This window comes from Balaenoptera acutorostrata, chromosome 15 (assembly GCF_949987535.1).
Source record: "Balaenoptera acutorostrata chromosome 15, mBalAcu1.1, whole genome shotgun sequence".
NCBI lineage: Eukaryota > Metazoa > Chordata > Mammalia > Artiodactyla > Balaenopteridae > Balaenoptera > Balaenoptera acutorostrata.
In genome coordinates this window covers 31,738,796-31,761,138 of record NC_080078.1, presented here as the reverse complement: position 1 = coordinate 31,761,138, position 22,343 = coordinate 31,738,796, and the positions used below count along the sequence as shown (strand labels likewise).

Genomic DNA, 22,343 nt, shown 5'->3' with positions numbered 1-22,343 from the left:
ATCTGTAGTCCAGAGAGTACAGCTGCCGCTAGTCCTAGGCATTATGGGAGTGGATTCTCCTCCTCCCGGCGTGCCCTGCGGTACGGGGGCTGGTCCCGGAAGTTCCTGGACGGGTTCCAGGTGCCAGCGAGTCCTGTAAGGTTCGCGTGGAAACTGGGGTCATGGCGGCGCCCGGCCCAGAGCTCTGCCTCTTCGACGTGGACGGGACCCTGACGGCCCCGCGGCAGGTAAGCGGCGTCCGGCGGGCTGGCGGCAGCCGGTGCAGAGCCCCCTGCTGCTCCCAGACGAGGCTAAGGACCGCCTACCTCCCCTGAAGGGACCGAACTCTACTCTGGGTTCCTGGAGGAATGAGACGGATGCTCCCACCAGCTCTTCAAGACCTCAGGGTGCTCGAAGAGATGGGACAGGCCGGAAAACTCTAGAGAGCAAGAAACTTGTGTTGGGTTGGAAAACGCAGTTCTGGACTCTCACCTCCAGCCCCGGGTTTGAACCCCAGCTCTGCCCCTTTACCAGCTTGTGTGCCCTCCTCAGACCTATGACGTATGGTCTCTGCCTGTAGCCTGATGTGAAAGACATAGGTTTCCAGGTCAAATGGACCCGGTAGAGTCTCAGCTTTACCTCCTGACAACTGTGACCTTGAGCAAAGTCACTTAACCTCAGAGCCTCAGTATCTATGGCTTTAAGTGGGGATATGACCTGTTGCATGTGGTGTTTGTGGGAGTCGAATGAAATCATATAAGTTCATGAAACTATCTTGCATACGGTAGACTGGGTTCAGTAATATTCAGTTAATATCAGCGACCGCCACCACTCCCTTGTCCAGCCCTGCAGTGGAGTGGGGTGATGGAGGAGACCTAGATTGCTACAGGCTGCCTGCTGAGAGCCTCCTTGGACTCCTGGAAACTTCTCATTTCCAGATTTTGTTGCCGTAGGCACGGATACGTTTCAGTTAAGGTTAACATTTGTGATCTTTGCTCACTCTGACTTCCCCCTTGCACAGATTAGTCACTGAACACCAGCCATTCGAACTTGAGACTTGGCCCAAGTAGCCTCACTGTCTTCAAGTTCTAGCTCTACCCTGCTTAGTTTGGCCCAGGTGGAAGCAGTGGTATGTGTGCTCCAGAATTCACAACGAACGTCAGTGACCTTAGCCGTCCGTATCATTTTACCTTTCTGAGCCACAGGTGCTACGTATCTAGTGATGATCTCAATTGCAAGTTCTCCAAAGGCCCTTTTTGATTCTGGGATTCAGTGATCCATGCACACTTGTAGGTTGTTAATTAGCCCATAGTGGTCTGGAGCCAATGTCAGCAATTCATTGTTTGTAAAAGGCCAGATGGCAAATACGTTTGTGTTTGCCGACCATATGGTCTGTAGTAACTACTCGACTTTAATGCAAAAGCAACCATAGACCTTATGTAGACATAGCATAGCTGTGTTCCAGTAAAACTGCTCTCAATTTGGCCCATTGGCTGTAATGGCCTTGGGTTTACATTCCAAGCCTTTTTACACAGTATCATTAGACCCTCTTAACCTTTCTCCCTCTTTCATCCCTGGTAGGATAGTTGTTATTTCCAGTTTAAATAAGGAAACAGACTCAGTGAAACCATGACCTTGATTTCACACAGGATATCTGGTACAAGTCTCTGGGCCTCAGGGCATCGTTATTTGCTAAGTTTGCCATTTTCTGCTACTGCTTCAAGGTGGAGGCTGTTCTGTCACTAGGTGTGTCGTTCAGGAACGTGCTTCTGATTCCCAGAAGGAACCAGGGTATATAAGCACAAAGTATGAAATAGCAGCGAAACCAGGCAACCCGCAGTGTACTCCCTTAAAACATTTGAAACGTGATGCTCTTTGGCAAATGTAAATTTTTACACTCAAAAAAAAAAATCTAATTTTAAAGAGAATTGTTTCGGGGCTTCCCTGGTGGCACAGTGGTTAAGAATCTGCCTGCCATACTGAAACCCACACCAAGTGGAAGAGGTTAACTGTATGCTGCCCACAAGCACGTAGACCCCAAACCAGTTGGAACCAGAAGGTTGATAATGCTGATTCCCAATGACCTCACCGCCAACCAATCAGAAGAATGTCCACGAGCTGATCACCCCCTGTTCCTTGAACGCTGTAAGACTCCTCACCACCCCTTCCAGGGGGGACACACAGTCTTGAGGGCAGTAGCCCACTGTGGCCCCCTTTGCCTGGCAAAGCAATAAAACGATTTCTTTTAATTTCACCCAAAAAAAAAAAAAAAAAAAAAAAGAATCTGCCTGCCAGTGCAGGGGACACGGGTTCGAGCCCTGGTCCGGGAAGATCCCACATGCCGCGGAGCAACTAAGCCCATGCGCCACAGCTGCTGAGCCTGCGTGCCGCAGCTACTGAAGCCCATGCACCTAGAGCCTGTGCTCCACAACGAGAAGCCACCGCAATGAGAAGCCCGCGCACCGCAATGAAGAGTAGCCCCGCTCGCCGCAACTAGACAAAGCCCGTGTGCAGCAACGAAGGCACAACACAGCCAAAAAAATAAATAAATAAATAAATTTTAAAAATAAAAAAAATAGAATTGTTTCTATGTGCTAGGTGCTCAAGGTTAAAAAACAAAGCTATTTTGAAAATAAAAAATAAAAACTATTTTAGCAACAGATCTGTTCATTGTACAACCTTTCCCTTCCTCAATACTCACGTTCTCAAACATTGATAAGCACAAGACAATCCGAAAGCAATCAAATGGGTTATCTTTTCCTGCAGCTGCTGAAACAGTATATGACCTAAACAGGTAAAATCTAATTAGAGTGGAGTCCAGAGCTTTGCACATTTCAGTGTTTTAGTAGAATTTTGCTGTTCTGAGTACTTTCCTAAGAAATGCCATTGCATCTAAAAGCAGTTGAGACTTAGAACCAGGTCTAAACCTGGGTGAATTGTTGTACAACTTCCCATCATGAAAAATTTCAAACGTACAGAATTGCTGGAAAAATATAGTACCCAAAACATCCATATTCCCACCACTTAAATTCAACAGTGATTGATATTAACTTTCTCTCTCTTTTTTTAATCTTTTCTGTGCCACTTCGTAAGCTGTAGTCATAATGGTACTTCACCCCTAAGTGTTCGCACCTGCAGCTCTTGAAGACAAGGACATCTGTCGTAACCACAGTATCATCATACTTAAGGAAACTATCACCAATTCCCTAATATTATTTTATACCCTGGTCCAGGGGTCAGCAAACTTTTCTGGAAAAAGCCAGATAGTAAATGGTTGAGGCTCTCAGGCCATATGGTCTCTGTCACAGCTACTCACGTCTATAGTTGTGGCCACAGACACCTCGGAAATGAATGGATATATGGCTGTGTTCCAGTCACTCTACAAAAAGAAGCAGCCTGCTGGGTCTGGCCCACAGGCCCTGTTTTCTAAGCCTTCCTCTACTTCACTCAGTTTTCCTTAATCGTCCCAAAAAAGTCTTTTATAATTTTTTTTTTTTTAATTTTTCAGAAGGTGAACTTTTAACATTTTTTCACCTTAATTCCAAGCTTTTGGCTCTCTCTCTGTGCTTTATTTTGTCTGGGATGATTTAGAATTCCTTGAAATTATCAGCACAAGAGTTATTTAGAAACATTATGACAATTTTGCTGTGTGGTTATTTTGCTCCAAATCTCCCCTGCCATGCGGGGTAGTTTAGATGCTCTATTGTGGTCACAAGCAGCTGGGCCTTATTTCCTGTTGAAAAGTATTTGCTGCCATCTGGAAGCGAAAAGGTGCCTCTCTGACTGATGCAAGTTGCAGAGCACGTCTGATAGCTGGACAGCAATACCATTTAGCTCATCAGTGTGCACAAGGGTCAAGAGAAAATAAATTGTACCCTTAGGCTTCTGTTTGGAGGTGGAAGTATTGCGTTTGTGTTGCATTTTTAATATTTTGCAATCACGGGAATCTTCCCCACTTACTCCCATTCTGACGTTGGCTCTGAGTAAAGCACTTGTGGGGACTCTGGGACCCACTTTCACAATCACTGACTCAGAGGCCACTAGATTTTGTCTGTTAGGTCAAGATTCCACCGGAAGATGTAGAAAAGATTGCACTCTAATGTAAGCCCTTCTGTACAATTTTATTTTATTAATCATATGCATGTATTACTCTAAACTATTTTTTAAGAAAAGGAGAAGATTGAATTCTGGATGTTTTTGTACTGAAGTTGAGTTAAGTGGGTTTTTTGTTTTTCATTTCTGGTAACTTTATTTGTGTAGATAGTCCATGTAAGTGTACAATTAAGATTGCTAAAAGTAATGAAATAAGAGTTTAAAAACTTCATTATGATTTGCCTGAACACAGGGATATCTTTTCATCTCAGTTTAAAATTTCCTTTGGGCACACGGTTTGGAATTTAACTAGCATAAAATTATACCACTGAGACCACTATTTATATTTTTTTAATATTTATTTATTTATTTATTTTGGCCGCACCGGGTCTTAGTTGCTGCATGCGGACTCTTAGTTGCAGCATGCAGGATCCAGTTCCTCGACCAGGGACCGAACACGGGCCCCCTGCATTGGGAGCGCAGAGTCTTACCCACTGGACCACCAGGGAAGTCCCGAGACCACTATTTATAGATAGAGCTTTTCTTTCAGGAGAGACTCAAAAATCTAGTGATCTTACTCTAAGGCTTTTTGTTTGTTTACAAAATTATAATAAATCAACTCTCAACTTCCTCTTTAATCTCATTATGTTATTCTGTTTTAATCAACTTAAATCCATAAATGGAGCACAGTGTAGCATTTGAAAGGACCGGGCTAGATCTACATGCACTATGGAAAAATCACCACAACTTAGTGCTGAGAAAGCAAGTCATGGCACAAGATGTGGAACGAGTCCACTTGTGTTTCAAAAAGTAGTACCTATTTATATATGTGCATACAGACAAGTGTATAAATGCACAGAAAAAAGGCTGGAGCAGTACATAACAGCTGTTAATGTATTTCTTGTGTGTTTTAAACTAGGTAAAAATAAGTAAAATTTAACAAATTTTTTTCTGATTAAAAAAGTTGATGTCCCAAAAGCACAACTAAATAGTTGGTCTTATCTGTAGACCTAGAAACCAAATTGGCAGTTATAAAAATAAGGGTTGTATTACTCTTGGGATTTTAGTCTCCCGATTACTTCGTGGCTCTTGACCGTTGTGTTTTCCTTTTTGAAATGCAGAAAATTACCAAAGACATGGATTGCTTTCTACAAAAACTGAGGCAGAAGATCAAAGTTGGAGTCGTAGGCGGGTCGGACTTTGAGAAAGTACAGGAGCAACTGGGAAACGATGGTAAACTCCACGTTGCTGGCTACATTTTGGTAAAAGGTTAACTTCTCATGAGGACGTTGGGACCTGTTGCCATTTAGTATCACAGGAGCCCCGAGCCCTCATCCCCGTGTGGCAGGCTTCAGGCTTCAGGCTTCCTGCTTCCTTGTTCGTGGAAACATTTTCTCTGCCTTTATTTTTCCTGTTTTTAGTCCTATAAATAAATTTCTGGAGTTGCTAGTGGAACAGTTGGTACTCGGATACATGGACAGATTCACCTAGAAAGATGGGTGTCTGTTTCTCGGCCTGCAGTCCTTCCTGTTGGTCCCCATTAACTGCCCTTCTGGCCTCAGTTCGGGCCCCATCTCCTGACGTCCTTCTCACCCAGGTGTTGAGGGGTCCTCCGGGTCTTCATGCCTCCCTCTGTTGCCCTATCGCAGTGTTCCCCAGAGTTCCCTAGTCGGGAGTCACCCAGGCTCCTCCCCCACCTAGTGAACCAGAATCTCAAGCCCAGGACCCCAGGAAGGTGGAGATTCTTACGTGCCCCTTCACTGGAGATTCTGAAGGGCGCGGGTCTGTAGGGCATGGGAATCATACTTCAGCAGCTACCCTCCAAGAGAGTCTAGTGCTGTGGGTGTAGCACTCTCTGATTATTGGAAACTGTCTGGTTATGTTTGTCTTGAAGACTAGGGCTATGGATTATTCATCTCCATGGCCCCAGGGCCTCCAGGGTGCCTGGCCTATAGGAAATAGCAGGTAGAGAGAGAGATGGACTGAGCGCTCTTTTTGGCGCCGTTGACGCTTCGGGCCAGTAATTCTCTACGTCCTGTGCACCGCAGGATGTTTAGCAGCATCCCTGGCCTCTACTAACTTGACACCCGTCGTGCTGCCACACCCAGTGTGACAAGCAAAACTCTCCAGACACTGCCACATGTCCCCTGGGGGCAAAATCACCCCCAATTGAGAACCGCTGTTCTAGATGTAATATCTTACGGTGCACATCTGTGTGGAGTGTATTTATTGAACCAGTTACTGAAAGAGGGATCTGTGTAGTCCCTTTAAAACTCTCTGTTCTGGTTACACTTAATTTTCCTTGTAGGCGCTCTGTTTAGAAACGCTATAAACAACATAATGGGACACATTAAGACCCGGGGATCCTGTTACTTGGTCCTGATTGCCCTTTCTGCCTCTGGTCACGTAATTAACCACAGGCTCAGAGAGGTTTTGTCAGTGTAGCACAGCGTCTTACATTTGAGAGAGTAAGAGTCGAAACTCCAGAATCAAAACAGTCACGAGCCAGAAGAAAGTGGAAGACCCACCTGTATCAGAATCACCTGAGGAGCTCGTTCAACTGCAGATGTGGGAACCCCACCCAACACACAGTGCCTGGGAATCTGCATTTTTGCAAGCAGCTAAAGTTTGAGACTCCATTAAGATTTATGTGGGTGGTCTTCAAATGTGAATGAATATAAGAATTGCCTGAAGAGCTTAAAAAAAAAAAAATCTGATTCTTAACCTGGCCCCTGCAGATTCTGATTCAGAAACCTTGGGAGCAGAGCCTGGAATTCTGCAGATCTTCATCACTGCCCCGGTGATGCAGATTCACAGTGGGGTTTGGGAGCCATCCTTGGCTCCCACCTTCCTTTACAAATAAGCAGGTAGAGGCACGAGGTGCCCACCAAGTCTCCAATCTGCAGCCTAATTGTCATCTAAATTTATAATGAAGAGCCTTTTTAAAGAAGTTTTTAAGGAGCTTTTTTTCCACCCTCCCAATCTGTTAAGATGAGATAGCCTTTGACAGTCATTACTGGAGTTTAGCATTTTTATTGGCGATTAGTGTTAATCAATAAGTAGAAACACAGGGTCCAATTCATTGCATTCTCAATTTTGTTTTGTTGGCAGTGGTTGAAAAATATGATTATGTGTTTCCAGAAAATGGCTTGGTAGCATACAAAGATGGGAAACTCTTGTGCAAACAGGTAGGTTTGCAAGTATCCAAACTACTCTGTACTACTAGTGAAATGTTTTCTAAAAAGGTATTTGATATTGAATGCCTCCAGGGAGGTATATTTGGGAGAAGAGTGGTAATGAATCTTCACCCTGTATTTTTTACATTTTGGATATTGAACCATGTGACTAGTACACATTCCAAATTGTTAACTAAATTTTTATAATTGTTTTTCAAGGTTACTTAATCTAATATTTCTATTATGGTAGCAAAGACTAGGGCAAGTTGCCTTGCTGCAAACATTTCTAAGAGGTACCATGTAGCTCTTATTACCATTAAAATCTGTCTGTTCAGACGTAAGAGGAAGCCAAAGTGGAACAAATATATTTTCTATCAGTGTCTGCAGATATTTTTTTTTTTTTTTTTTTTTTATAAATTTATTTATTTATTTATTTATTTTTGGCTGTGTTGGGTCTTCGTTTCTGTGCGAGGGCTTTCTCTAGTTGCGGCGAGCGGGGGCCACTCTTCATCGCGGTGCGCGGGCCTCTCACTGTTGCGGCCTCTCTTGTTGCGGAGCACAGGCTCCAGACGCGCAGGCTCAGTAGTTGTGGCTCACGGGCTTAGCCGCTCCGCGGCATGTGGGATCTTCCCAGACGAGGGCTCGAACCCGTGTCCCCTGCATTGGCAGGCGGATTCCTAACCACTGCGCCACCGGGGAAGCCCTGCAGATATTTTAATTGAATAAAGGGCAGCAGCAGTAAACTCTTTGGGGCTTCCAGGAAGCACTTGAGAGATAATGAATACAAAAATCTTGAGTAATGAAGCAGAAAATGGTTTTGACTGAGGCCCTTTCTGGTTTGCCTAATGTTTTCAACCAGAGAAAAAGGGAGAAAAGGAGAAAGGCAGTGGGGTGTGCCCCCATCACCTCTTGGTGACCCTCCAGCCACAGAGGCTGAAGACCTGGGTTTGCTGGAAAGCCATTTTGAAAAGGCCTCCCACTGTGTCTAGTAACTCCAGTATTTTCTTTATCTAGAATATTCAAGGTCACCTGGGTGAGGCCCTAATCCAGGATTTAATCAACTACTGTCTGAGCTACATCGCGAAAATTAAACTCCCGAAGAAGAGGTGGGTTTGCTTTTAGCAAAGAGGCGCCACTGGAATATGGCGTGATGTCATCTGGTGGGTTAGAGCTAACTTAACTCCAAAGCCCGGCGCTTAGTAAGAGATCACTGGAAACCTTCTGTAAAGCCAGCGGTAGACCGATGATTACATAAATGATGGTGCGTCCACGTTACGGAAGTTGAAAACTATATGCTTTCAGAGGCTATCAGTTAAGGCACATGCCTGTGAAACAGCAGTGTGGGAAAAGCAACATCGGCCCAGGCCCCAGCTCAGGAGTCTCAAACTGGAGGCCCCCGGGCCAAATCCCATGCAAAGCCAAGTTCAGTTGGCCCCTGGTGTTCAGTAAAATCTGCATTAAGTGCTATCATTTAAAAGTCTGATTTCACACTTTAAAATACCTGGGTTTCCGGCTTCTGCAGCATCTGAAAACCCGGCAGCTCGATGCTCCCTCCTAGGTGGCGGCAGCCTTGCGGGCAGCGCTGCCCCCTCCCCGTCCCCCAGTCTTTCATGGGCCACTTGTCTCGTTTTCTGGCCTCAGTAGGCATTTGATTCGGGAACCTACCTCTTGCTCTGAATACTGTTATCTCAGTTCCCATTTTTAAATAGTAACAACAGTAATGTGCACACATGCCCACAGTTAAAAGATTGGCAGAAAACGGACCATATGCTAACGGTGGTTGTTTCTTGGTAATGAGATTTCAGGTGGTTTCTTTGAAATACTTTTCATCTTCTCGGTTTTCTGCGCTTAATGTGTAACACCCTGATGATTAGAGGGTGAAACATTTCTTAAAGGGTGATTGAATTTCAAGACATGCTGGAGTTTCGAGAGTGCTCGAGACCTGCTTCCAGAATTTCCGAAACAGATGCCCCTGCTCGGCACCTCCTCTTGGAGGGCAGGGGCTTCCTTTTTCACATCTGTCCCAGGAAGGGGGATGGATGAGACAGGAGGGACCCGAAGTCCATCTTTCTGGCAGCTGGGAGACGGCCCATGAGGGTTCCTTATCCCGTGCTGTTGACTTTTATGTATATTAGAAATTCTCCGTTGTAGAAAGTGAACATATAACGTACCCCAGGTCAGTTCAGTCTTTACTTCGGGCTGAGCATTGAGGGAGGATAAAAAAAGGATAAGATACACTCCTGTCCTCCAAAGAGGATGTCATCTAGTGAGAGGGCCCAGCGTGCAGAGCTGTGACTCCAAATTAGCCTGAGATACCCGGTGAATTCAGGAGGCAGAGCTGAGTTCCTCCTTGATCGGCATTTACCCACATTGCTCGTGGGGCTAACGCTATGCCCCACGCACGCCAGGCAAGTGTAGTAAGACGTCACATCGTCCAGGTCTTCAGGGGGGGAAGTGAATGCTTGATCAGCCGCCTTAGTCCTGGTTTTTAGAACAGAAGCCTTTCTACAATGCATCAACCTCCCTCCCTGCTTTGGGCATGACCTCTTTTTCTGACAGTTTAGGACCCACAGGCCTAGGATCCCCCCTGGGAATGATCACCAGGGCCCCGTACCCCAGTGTACATGTAGAAGGTGTAGGGAACAGGCTGGTCTGTACCGCGTCCAGGACAACCGGGACGGGGTGTTTGAAAAAGTGTCTTAGGTGCACATACGTTGTTGTATCGTTTGCCTCTTTTTCTGCAAGTTGAACACAGCAGGGGAAGGATCCAGTGATGGAGATACCGCTATTTTTGCTTTACTTGCTTCCCAGTTTTTTAGATAAACTGGTACTTTTCACTTCAGGAGCCCCTTCAGGGGGGCTCAGAGCAAGTGCCGTTAGCCCCTTTCTGAGCTCAGAGCAGAGCGGTGCCCAGGGTCCCTGGTAAGTGGCAGCATTGGCCTGGAACCTGGTCCCAGCCCCACGCCTGGCGTGTGTCCTCGAAGTATTATTACTGAGACTCACCTGGGGATCCTCAGCAGCTTTTCCTGTGTCGCTTTTCTTGGTAAAAATCAGCATTTCACTAGGTCACTTGCAAAGGTGTCTGGGACATATATTTTCAAATTCCTCGGGGAACTTGAAGAGATAGTAATCATTTTCATAGCTCATTGTTAACCATAACATTCTCTGCTCAAGAGCGGCACCGTCCAGCAGAAATGTAATATGAGCCACATGTGCCGTTTTTTCTGCTTTCCGTGGCCATGTTTAAAGAAAAAAAAAAGGAAAGGAATAGGTGAAATTAATTTTAATGTGTTTTATTTAACCGACTATATCCAAACTATAGTCATTTCAGATATAGTCAGTATAAAGCATTGTCAGTGATGGGTACACTCCTTTTTCATACGAAATCCATGAACTCGCATCTCACGTCAGATCAGCCACAGTTTTCAGGGCTCTCTAGCCACGTGAGGCTCGTGGCCGCCACATGGCCCAGCACAGCACCGCCAAAGGCTGATCGCACCCGCTTCTGCCTTTGGAATTGCCCCACTTTTTTTTTTTTTTTTTGGCCACACCTCGGCATGCAGGATCTTAATGCCCCAACCAGGGATCGAACCCATGCCCCCTGCAGTGGAAGTGCGGAGTCTTAGCCACTGGACCGCCAGGGACGTCCCTGGAATTGGTCCGCTTTTTAGCCTGTCTATCCGTCTGTCGTGTTGCTCAAATAAATGATGTATCTCTGGGACCTCCGTCCCCTTTTCCTCCCCAGGGGTACTTTCATCGAATTCCGAAATGGGATGTTGAATGTGTGCCCTGTTGGAAGAAGCTGCAGCCAAGAAGAACGCATTGAGTTCTACGAACTGGATCAAGTGAGTCTTTATGAAATAGCCGGGGTGTATGGACGTGTGGTGTGCATCTCTGTGGCCAAGAAAGTGTGCTTCTAATGCAGTAGACTATCGGTATCTTTTTGTTTTCCTCAGAAAGAAAATATAAGACAGAAATTCGTGGAGGATCTGCGGAAAGAGTTTGCAGGGAAAGGCCTCACGTTTTCCATAGGTATCATGCATTCACGCGGGTTTCACGCTCTGGGAGCCGTTTGCCGGGAGGTGGTTGTGGGCCGGTGTGCTCTTGAACTTGGACTGTGGCGAGTTTGCAGATGCGCCGTCCGCGGCGGGAAACTGCTCCTGCCTGATCAGCGCTGGCCGAGACTCAGGTTAGGAGATGACTTCCAGGCTGCTGGGTTTGGTTCTAAATCCTCGCCCAGCAGGATTCTTCCTCCCTGCACTTCTCCTAGTCAAAAATAAGAGCAACTTGCTTAATGAAGAGTGAGAACTTATGCCCACACCTTTGGGCAGAAGACAGCTAGCTCATGGGTGACTCTATAGGAGAGAGGTGGGACAGGGCCTCTTAGATCAAGAAGACTGAATGTATTCTGGAATCCTGTAATGTTCGAATGGCAAGGAACTTTAGAAGTCACTTGGGCTGGTTTTACAAATCAAGAAGCCGAGGCCCAGAAAGGGGAAGGCGCTTGTCTAGGTTCACGAAATTTCTGTTCATAGTGACAGGCCAGCGTGCAGCCATTTCCGGGGTCTGATGCAGAGCTCTTCCTGCAGCGCTGATGTCTCTGCCTTGCTTTTTGGTGGAATATGCCTGTCAAACGCTTTAAACAGACCAATTTCTGCTGTCAGAGCTGACAAGCCATACTTAAAGACCTCTCCTTTTACCAGCTCAAATAAGCGTACGCTTGCCAGAAAACTGGAATTGCAGAGGGCCTCTGTGTAAAAGATGAGTGGGTGGCTTGTTAAGTATCCTTGAACTGTGAGATGAACATCTTCCCTGACACAGCTCTGAAAGGGTTTTTGTTGCCCAAGAAAGCTGCCTGGCAATCCCCGTCCGTGGGATTTTCCTTTTCCTGCACGACGAGCTGGAGGCATCCTGCTCCCAGGCCCCTCCCCCGAGCGCACGGTGCAGCTCCAGGGGAGCGCGGCTGAAGAAAGCTGTCGGCAGCTCTTTCACCGGCCTGCTTTGGGCTTCGTTTAAGCCCGCTCTGCAGACCACTCGGGTGCAAAGCCATTGTGGGTCTCACTCTGAGTCAGCACTCTGTGTCTCTTTTTTAGACTTTAGATTTTTAGGTTTTAGGTGAAATCATGTTGGAGAAAAAATATCATGCAAGAATTAATTTCTAGAACCTACCCCTAAAGTATTGTAATTAGCAAACTGAGGTAATAAAAATGAACCTTGGCACTCCAGTTGCCGACAAGATCAAAGGGCACATTTTCTTTCAGTGACATACCATTAGCCTCCTTTTCACCTTTAGCTTGTGTGTCTCCCTCCCCGCTCGGCAGGCGGCCAGATCAGCTTCGATGTCTTCCCTGACGGATGGGACAAGAGGTTTTGCCTGGGACATGTGGAAAAGGACGGCTATAAGACCATTTATTTCTTTGGTGACAAAACCATGCCAGTAAGTATGGAAGTGTTTTTGCAGTTTCATTGTTCGATTTGGGTTTGAAGAGGGGGGAGGTGGACAGATGGGCTTTTCTCCCCCCAGCCACACTTCACCTGGCAGCCCAGCTCAAACTGAGTAATGGCTCCTGTCCTATGAGAGGGGGGTGATGGGGCCCCCTCTTCTCTGTGCTCAGACACCCGACACCTCTGAAGGCAAGGATGGAGCCTTTCAGTTTGGCTTTGAGTTAAGTGTCACCCACCTCAAGCGCCTTCCGGAATGAGACCCAGTGCTGTCATCAGATCTGCTTTGTGTTTCAAAGCCCTTGCCGTTTTTATTTCATGTTTCCGCCGTGTTTTTTCCCCAGGGGCGTTCATTTAGGTTGGGCACTAGGAGTCCTAAATGGTAGGAGGACCAAGAGTCTCGTGAGTCTGGAATTCAGGAGAGATGAGAGGTGGGGGGTCAGGCCTGGGCATCACACACTGAGGGGCAGGAGGCTGTCCTGGGGGGGCTGTCTGTGGCAGTCCAGTGGTTAGGACTCGGCGCTTTCACTGCCAAGGGCACAGGTTCAGTCCCTGGTCGGGGAACTAAGACCCCTCAAGCTTCACAGCGCGGCCAAAAAAATAAAACAAACTGGGGACCGAGAGCAGAGCCAGGTGTTGAGAGGCCAGCGGGAGAGATTTCCCCGGAGCCGCCGAGGTGGCAGGCGAGGCTCTCCTTAGGACAGGTGGGTCCCCAGGGGGCTGGATGGAGGGGCTTTGCCGCCATCAAGGCCCAGAGGAGGCTCAGCCCCCGATGGTCGCTGCCCAGCCCGGGGCCGCCTCCCTTTACCTTCCTCTCGCACCCCCATGCCTCTCTGCTTCCCTCTCACGGGCCACGCAGTGGTGGCAGCTACCTGGCCATCAGGCTCCTGTCTCAGGCTTTGTGGCTGTACTGCAGCAGCAGGAAGGCTGCATGGATGGAGTTCTTAATCCCTCCAACCCCCGGTCCACCCAGAATGCGTGCTGTTTTGCTAAGGTCTCTCCTGTGTGGACCTGCCTTTTTCAGTAAGATCTCCACGTGCTAGTCTTCAGCGTGAAAGGGACTCCTGGATAGCATAGTCTCATGTCCTGCTTTCCAAATTATAAAACTGGGGGAATTCCCTGGCCGTCCAGTGGTCAGGACTCCACGCTTCCGCTGCAGGGGGCCACGGGTTCAATCCCTGGTCAGGGAACTAGGATCCCACAAGCCGCCCTCGCCGGTCCCCCCTGTTCCCCGCCGCCGCCCACCGCCCGTCCTCCCAGCTTTGTGCTGATTCCTGCAGTCTGAGAAGGCGGCTCTTCAGACGGGCTGAGGCAGATTGTTCTGTGATGGTGAGGTCCTTGCCGTGTATAAGCCTCGGCGGGGACTTTGCAGGACGGAATGCAGTTCTTGAGATAATCAGAAAACAACGTCTTTGGGGAATTCTTCATTTGGGAATTAGAGGGTTTTCTGTTTAACCACTGCATTACCACACATCAGTTATTTTTTATTTTAATCTTACCTACTTTTAAAAAATGGATACTGTCGAATGGAGGTTCCCCCCCCCATTCTTAATTAATTGGCATTCGTTGTAGAAAATTAGAAAAAACATGAAGAAGAAAGGAAAAGTCACTTGTAAATCACAGCTGACATGCCTCTCGGCCTCTTTGCAATGTATATGACCCCAAATGTGGGACACGGTGTGTTCACTGGTTTCTGCTTTTGTTCTCTTAACATATTTCATTCCCCCCCGCGTCAGGGAATGTTCTTTGAAAACAAGCTTTTAATGGCTGTATAACATTCTAGCGTTTTGGTGCAGATTATTTACCCATTTCCCCAGCGGAGGCCCTTTGGGTTTGTGGCTTTTTGGTGTCGTTGCGAGCGTCGTTTACCGTAGTAAACACTCTTGCGTCATTCTTTGCCCTCCTCTCTGATCTTTTTTGTCAGTGGTTTCCTGGAGATGGGAGTTAGCAGTCCAGCCATCTAAATCTTTTAACAGCCTGAGGCACTGAGCAGTCCAAATACTAGCTTTAAGTTTCTTTTCGTATTCAGTGATAGACATTTGGAAAGCTGTTTTCTTTCTTTGAGTCAAGGCAAAATGTTTTTGCCCGCTCCCGGGGAGACAGCACCTGAGCTAGGTGCTGTCAGTAAGAAGCCCTTTCCCTGCCAAGCTCAGCAGGCTTAGACGCCTGCCCGGCAGCTCGGCCGGGGTCTCATGTTGCCCCGAGCCCCCCGTGTCTCCCCCGGCCCCGCCCCGAGCACCTCCAGAGAGCAGAGGGAAGAGGCTGGCCCTGGCTCTTCTAAATCCTCGTTAGTCCTGGAAACTCCCTCGTCCGTCCCGGCAGCCACAACAGGCAGCGTCCATCGACGCCCAGCTCCGAGTTCAGCTTACAGGCCCTGGGCCCGGCCTTTGGTGGGAGTAGCGGGGGGCTCGGTTTGCTGCGGGGAGGGAGATGGCCAGCGCCTGGCAAGATGCACCCAGGCTGCTCTGCCTGGCTCTCCAGGGGGCTGCGCCTGCCAGCTCAGCCCCAGCCTTGCCGAATTCCCAGGCAACAGTGCTTCTGCTTGTTTAATGCTTCTTGTAAAAAACATCTTGACTTGAAGTCGGGGCGACGTGAAAATCCATTGGAATACTTGGTGAGCATTACCCACTGATGGGTGTGACTCCGCAGTTCCACTTTGGTTAATTGGGTTCTCAGTTCACTCCTACGTGTGTAGAAAGGGCTACAGAGAGGGGCAGGCCAGAAACAACCCCGCCCTTCGCAGGAGGAGGTGGAGTAAATAGACGGGGGTCCAGCCACACAGCGGAATGCCAGGTAGCGGAAGCACAGCTGGTGTGGAGCAGTGCTGGTAAGAGGCTCCATTTTTGTGTAAAGACAGAAATCATCTCTCTTCGTGTCTGCTTGTCAGTGCACACGGGGGGTCTGAAAGGGTACCCCCAAAATTACAGAGTTACCGTGGGGGTGGGACGAGGATGGGAGAGACTTACCGCTGTGACAAGACCCTGTTTTTAAATATTTGAGCTGCGTGAAGGTGCTGTCTATTGAAAAATAAAACTTAAAAATGTCAAATTGAAAAGAGGAGGGGAACAAAGCTTTTCAAGTGCTTCCTCGGCGTCACCCCTGAGCCGGACACTTGCACGCTGTCTCCCGCGGTCCCCACCGCAGCCGGGGGAGGCGGGGAACGCGGGGGCCCCGCAGAGGGCCAGCCGCTCGCTGAGTGCGGTCTGGAAGCCCCTGCCCTTTTTATTCTCCCCTCTCACCTCCACAACACTAAGACCGCTCACCCTTTACAGTCAGCTTGGTGGAAAGAGGTGGTAGGCTTGGAAACCGAGAGCACCCAAGCCTGCCCCCCAAAAGCCCGGTGCGGTGACCACACGCGAGTCTGTCTAAGCCTCAGTGCCCCGGGCCATCCGGGGGGGTGTGGGTCCGCTTCCGAAGGACCGAGGACAGTGAGAGGTCTTAGAGGGAAGGCAGTTGGGGATGTGCCTCTCTCCCAGCAGCTCCTGCTTTTAAGGAAGTTGTGATAAGGCTCACCTAGTACTGAGGTTGCTCTGTGAGTTTGGGGGCCTGCGGGGTGGGTGACAGGTTGCCCTTGTGAGTGGTACCCAGCGACCCTTGAGGTTCTGTTAGGCCTTTGGCCAGGGCCTGGGCTTCCTCGGCGTGCCTGGCATCTCCTGGCATCTCCAGGGCTCCCAAGGCTCCTTAGGGCTAACAGAAGTACAGAATGTGTCCTTGGGACAGACCGGCCTGACTGCTTGTTTGTTTCTGTAGCAGAATCTGAGACCCAGGTCTCGTGTGGCTGGTGGCAGGCTTAGGTTAGTGTGGTGAGGGGGGGTCCCTCGTTCCTGGAGGGACCCAGGGCAAATCGCCGCTCCCTGTGGTCTGAGCCTCCTGGAGGAGGTTGGACCAGATTAGAGGTTCTCATCCCTGCTGAGGAGAACCCCGGGCCCCCTGTGGGAGGACAGGAAGCCGGATGCTGTGCAGGGGAACCACGGGTCCCATGTGTCCACTGGGGGCCTGCCTTCCTTCCGGACCCCGGAATTGGCGGCCTCGTTGGTCCAGAGAACAGGACGGTGGACCAGCCCCAAGGCAGGAGCTTCCCTCACCCCAACGCTCCTGCTCAGGGAGACCCAGGCTTCGGGCCCGCAGGGCTCACTGGTGTCCACGCATCAGCATCTCCCCGATGTGCTCCCGTGCCAGGGCCCCTCACGCAGCTCTGAACCCCGTTTTACGGATGAGGGGAGCTGTGCCAGAGCCATCACCAGACCCTAAGGGGCAGTCACCCAGGGGCGTCAGCCCGACAGCCAGCTCGCTTTGCCCCGCCCCCAGCCTGGTCATCACTAGATTCCGAGCCCCGGTCCTCAGCCCTGGAGGCACACTGGAGTCACCTGATCGCTTTCAAAACCTCCGACCCTGGGGCCAGGCTGTTTTTGACCATAGCTGTTTACTTCTTTCTAGGAAAAAAATCAGCACAGTTATCTAAGGGCATTCATTTTCAAACGTGAAAGTTGTTTGAGGTTGTTTTCATCCGCAGCTGATTCTAACATACCGGGAGAGCAGCACACACCAAAGTCAGGTAGCGAGTCCTCGGGTCCCCAGCCTCCTGCATAAGCCCTGGGCACCCAGCTCTCCTGTGGCCAGAGACACCCAGGCACGGGAGCTCTTAGTGCATCCTGGGCCTTTGGCCCCCATGTCTCTTGTTCGTTCCCAGTTTTATTGATGTATTTTTAAAGCTCCTGCAGTGACCGTCACTTGCAGCCAGGGGAGAACCCCTGCTCTGGGATCTTTGAAGGCTGAGCCTTTGTCTTGGTGGTCTTTGTACCCATAATGGATAGAAATTGGCTAAGTGCTTATTGAACTACCTGAGGTAAACGTCCATGTGCAGCTAGAGAGCTTGTCTGTGCCGCGGGCAGGTATCCACACAGCAGAGAACCCCTGGAAGTCGTGTCAGGTCATGTGGAGCAGGGCACGCAGCCGGCGGGCCGGGGACACAGATGCAAGATAATCAGCCTTCGCTGCGACCCTCCCCAGACCTTGGCCTTGTAGGGATTAAACATTAATGGGCAGCCTGCGCTGATCCGGGGCCTGTACTTTGGGCCTGCCAGGTACACCTTAACGGAAACACGATCGCTTATTCATCCCTTCGCCCCTTCCCTCCCTCCGTCTTCTCCCAGGAAACAGGAGCTTTGTTTTGGAACTTGGGGGTGGCTTAGCCTGCCCAGCAGGAATCCAGTAACCTTTGGTGCACGTGCAAATCCAGTTTTGAAGTTTCCTGTTCACTGTAACCTTATTTTTCTAGTGGGTGGCACTCACTAGCTTGGTGTTTCGGTTCTGCTTCTCCCGACCTCACTCCGATCTGGTTTGCAAGGTCTGTGCGGCCCCAGGAGGGAGCCCGCCTGCTCTGAGGCCAGTTGCCCTGCAGGAGACGTGGGCAGTGCGGGCAGTGCAGCTTTGCTGCCCTCTGAGAGCAGCGGGCCCCACTGGGCTGCAGGAGGTTTCTCCTTCCCGGGCGATCGGAATCTCAGGACCTGGCTTTGGTCCGAGTCAGTGGCTTACAAGGCAGCAGGGCTCAGCCTCCTTCCAGGGACAGCTCCCCGCCTCGCCGCCAGCAGGCGCTCTGTCAGGGGAAGCGTCTGTTGGGCACCCGGGACACCCTCTCCAGGGTGGGGCAGGCGCGGCGTCTGTGAGCCTTGCTGCTCCAGAGGTCCTGCTCCCCGGAGAGTGGCTTCTGTCTGCCTTGCACCCTGGCTGGGGGCTGGAGCCTCCTGACCCTCCTCTGCTTCCGCTTTTGAGTCCTCATCACCCATCCATTCTCCAGGAAGTTCCTCTTGTGAAGTGCATCTGATGGTGTGAAGCCTGGCTCCTGGCTTTCTGGAGGCTTCACATAAAATCCCAAGTCCTCGTCTCGACCTGCGAGGCCTCACGGCCCAGCCCCTCCCCGGCAGGCTCTACCCCGGCTGGCAGCCTTTCCCGGATGGGCGGCCACAGGGCTTGTCCCTCCTCTTCCTTCAGGCCTCTGCTCAAAGGCCTCTCCCCTGTCACCCTGGTCCCCTCCCCTTATTCTTTGCGGATGCGGCAAAGCATCCACAGAGCTGTTTATGTCCGTCTCAGATGTAAGCTTGGAAGGCAGCCCTTAGGTGAACTCCATTTGTTTGCCACTGTATCTGCAGCTTCTGAGACCATGCCTGGAGGGTAGTGAGCGCTGCACAAGGTTTGTTGGGTTAATCCGTGAAAACTAACCCCTCCGTCCAGGGTTGGTGAGTGACACTGGAGTGGAAGTGTCCCCAGGTGGGTGCTGGGGTTTTCTGAACAGAGCAGGAGTTCTTTCTTCGTTGGTTAGGTGCTCTGTGCTGGTTTCCCCGCACCAGGCCGTTCCTAAGAGAAATCCTTTTTTTGTCGTAAGAATTGTCTTCACGTGTATTTGTTCAGGAGATGCTGACCATGAACTGGGGGCCAGCTGAATGACCAGAGCCCCTTCACAGGACATAAATTCGTGAGGCCCGCGCAAGGCTTGGCAGGCTTCTGGGAAAGAACATTCCCCAGTGTGCCTCCAAGGTCATGACCTCCCAACATGGCTCCACCCAGCACGCCTCGGGGCCCGGGCAGTAGTCCCTCGTGAGGTCTATGAACTTTACCTCCACCTAGGGAAGCCGTCTGCTTGGGGGTGGGTGGTTTTTACAAAGATGAGAGCAGCCGTAATTTCAGGTGTCAGTTGTTTAAAAGGATGTCATTTTTGTACAGAATCGTTTTCTCCATACTGGCTTCATGCTCTGTGTTTTATGAAAAAAATCCATTTTCTCTGCAGTGATTTTCATCACATTATAAACTAATTGATTTTTTTCCCCAAGATTTTGCATTAGACTGCTTATCCAGTGTTATGAGGAAAATATAGGAAATTCCGTGAGAAGTGAAGCAGGGGCTTTCCTGCAGGGCTGTGGGTTGTGGAAGCAGCATTCCCCTGAGACAGGCGGGACTGGGGAAGGGGGTGCAGCACAGACTAGGCGATCCACAGTCACAGGACCCCCCGCACCCAGCATGCCTGGGCCCTTTGAGGCCCAGGCCTCAACTCCTAGGGGCTCACGAGGGGGAAGGAAGCGTGAAAACGCTAGGAAGCGGCGCTAGCTGCGCGCTGGTGCTGGCCCAGGATTGCTCGTCCACCAATGGCCTCAGTGCTTTGGGCAAAGTTCCGCCACGATCCCCATTTCATAGATGGGGAGCTGCCCACATACCCCCCCTCACCGGTGCTAGACCAGGATCTGAGCCCAGGCCACCAGGCTCAGACTCCAGCCACGTGGGCCTATTTAAACTTCAGTGAATCAGACTCAGTCCCTCTGTCACAGGCCTCACGTGTGGCCTCCGTCGGCTCAGAGATGGACCGTGTCCATCGTCACAGAAAGTCTCGAGGGCAGCACTGCTCTGGACTGTCTGCCCTCCTGCAGCCCCCCATGACCTGTTAGGAAAGTTTGGATGCGGTTAAAACAAATCGATGGCGGTGAGAATTCTGCTTTCTTGGTAGAAAAATAAGCCTTAGACAGATCTTCACGGGAACATTGTGATTTCTTTCACAGGCATAATTGCATGTTCCAAAGCTAAACTGCAGTTCAAGGGAAGGTGAAAAACCCTTTCTCGGTACGACAGTACCCTTGTTGTTCCTCTCCTGGGGGCTAAGAAAAGGTACCTGAAGAGATGCTCCCCGCCCGGTAAAATCGCAGGGTCCTCATTTCTGGTCCTGTTTCTCTGGTGGCCCCGGGCCCCTGGGTGGCAGCAGCCTTGGCCCAGGAGGAGCCAGGTGGCGCCTGCATCTGCGCCGTGTCTTCACAGGGCGGGAACGACCACGAGATCTTCGCAGACCCAAGGACGGTGGGCTACACCGTGACGGCGCCCGAGGACACACGCAGGATCTGTGAGGAGCTCTTCTGCTGACCATCCCTCTCCCCGTGAGAGGGGGGTCCCGCCACGCCCACCCCCAGCCCACTGTACAGTTGTCACCCGGGTCCTCACTCAGCAGGGAAATGGCCCTCCGCCTCCAGTGCTAGAAGCAGCCAGAAGGGAGAAGAAAAGGCTTGTCAAGAATGGTTCAAAGAACTGCCTCCAGCAGAGGGTTTCGTCCCCACCCCGAGTTTCAGGACCCCCAGCCCTGCCCTGATACGTGCAATCACAGTACACCTGGGGTTTTTTTGTTTTTAAACTTCCCCATCATTCTAGAATGATACAGGAAGATCGAATGTGCCTGGACCCTCCGTCTTTCCTCATGGGTCTCGTGAAAAATGTAACAGGTATTCACATTGGGACCCTCTGCATCAGTACCAGGAGGGGGGCTTTGGTGATGAGAAAGAAAGGACAGGACGTTTACAATGATCTGACCCTGGGACAGATGGTTAAAAACACTTTCAGAAATGAAGCTCCCCCATGAGAGTGCTGGCCGAGTGACCACGGACCCCAGGGACTTTGCACCTTGCTGGCCCAGGAAGCAGGGGTAGCTCTGTATCCACTACACTTTGAAGAGCCCGCTGGTTTCCTAGCCATTGGGACAGAGGCAGTGGAACCAACAACCCCGCCGAGAACTGGCACTCGGCCCTCCCGGGACGTAGCTCTGAGCCCAGGCCCAGAGACTAACTGGGGCGGTCCTCCTGCTGTCCCCAGGGCCTGTTTGCCCTAGTTCCTCAGGGATCAGGGGAGAGCTTGAACTAACAGATCAGGAGCTGCACTGTTTCTCTGCTGATCTTTGAATAATAAGCCCATCCACCCAGGCCCTCGGAGCTGCTGTGGTCGGGCCTGCAACCCTCACTCCTCCCTCCCGCCTTCTGCAAGCTCCTTGTATAACTGGAAGGCAGCTCGGAGCCTCGTCCACAACACAGAACACGGAAGAGAGCTTTCCAAGAAAACGGTTGCTGTGTCACTTTCGAGCATCTCCCTCCACAGACCAGTGCCGGGGCCGGCATCAGTCCAGGCATGGCCTCTGCGGGGGGCTTACAGACCTGAATCTGAAGTGGGGATTGCAGAGGTGCTCTGAGCAGCCCACGTCTCGGCCCCCACCAGGTGCCTTCATCACAGAGGAACCTGGTTCCCCCCAGCCCTCCCCCAGCCTGGCTTGTCTCAGCTCAGGATCAGCGCCAGGCTGCGAGGTCGGCCCCCTCACCTGCCCAGGGCCACACACTGGGGTGACGGTTCTCATTGGTTCCCAGGACTCTGCCGTCCTGTGGCATCCTTCCTGGCTAAATTTTACACATGATACTGTAATGATCTTTCAAAATGAAGAGTAGCAAATTAAAGTGATTTTATTGTTTCCTATTTTTCATTCTGATTACTGATTTCTCCTCAAGTTAAGTGAGTTGGTATCTTCTCAGATTCTGGGGGAAGAGCTCAGCCCTCTTGGACCTGAGGGGCCACTCGTTGCGACACTGACGTTTCCACGATGTTGGGGGTTGCACTTTCCAACTGGCACAGACCCTTCCTCCAGGCTTCTCTGCCCACCGGGTAAGGATCCAGTATTCCCTAGAAGTTTCCTTAACTTATATATCAAAACGAGACAACTGAGTCTTACTCAGACTTGTCCCAACTTTTATGAGGTGGAGGGTGCGCTGTTTCTCAGCCCTGCACAGGGCTGCCCTGGGTAGGTACCCCGCGGCCGTCAGGCTGGGCCCCCTCCCCTGCACTGTCACAATTCCCTCAGCC

The 22,343-nt window shown here is 50.4% G+C and overlaps 1 protein-coding gene across 2 annotated transcripts; it reads left to right on the top strand.

The window, feature by feature from the left end:
- The first annotated feature begins 87 nt into the window (after positions 1-87).
- PMM2 (phosphomannomutase 2) lies at positions 88-21,959 on the top strand. 2 transcript variants are annotated; one of them, XM_007188416.2, is made up of 8 exons: positions 88-227; positions 5,193-5,304; positions 7,183-7,259; positions 8,262-8,353; positions 10,993-11,092; positions 11,204-11,279; positions 12,569-12,684; positions 20,490-21,959. In XM_007188416.2, exons 1-8 carry the CDS (start codon positions 162-164, stop codon positions 20,589-20,591), a joined length of 741 nt encoding a protein of 246 aa, XP_007188478.1. In that variant the 5' UTR covers positions 88-161; the 3' UTR covers positions 20,592-21,959. The 2 variants fall into 2 exon arrangements, with proteins under 2 accessions (XP_007188478.1, XP_057385484.1); XM_057529501.1 differs by having other exon boundaries at positions 5,193-5,340.
- Positions 21,960-22,343: the final 384 nt, after the last annotated feature.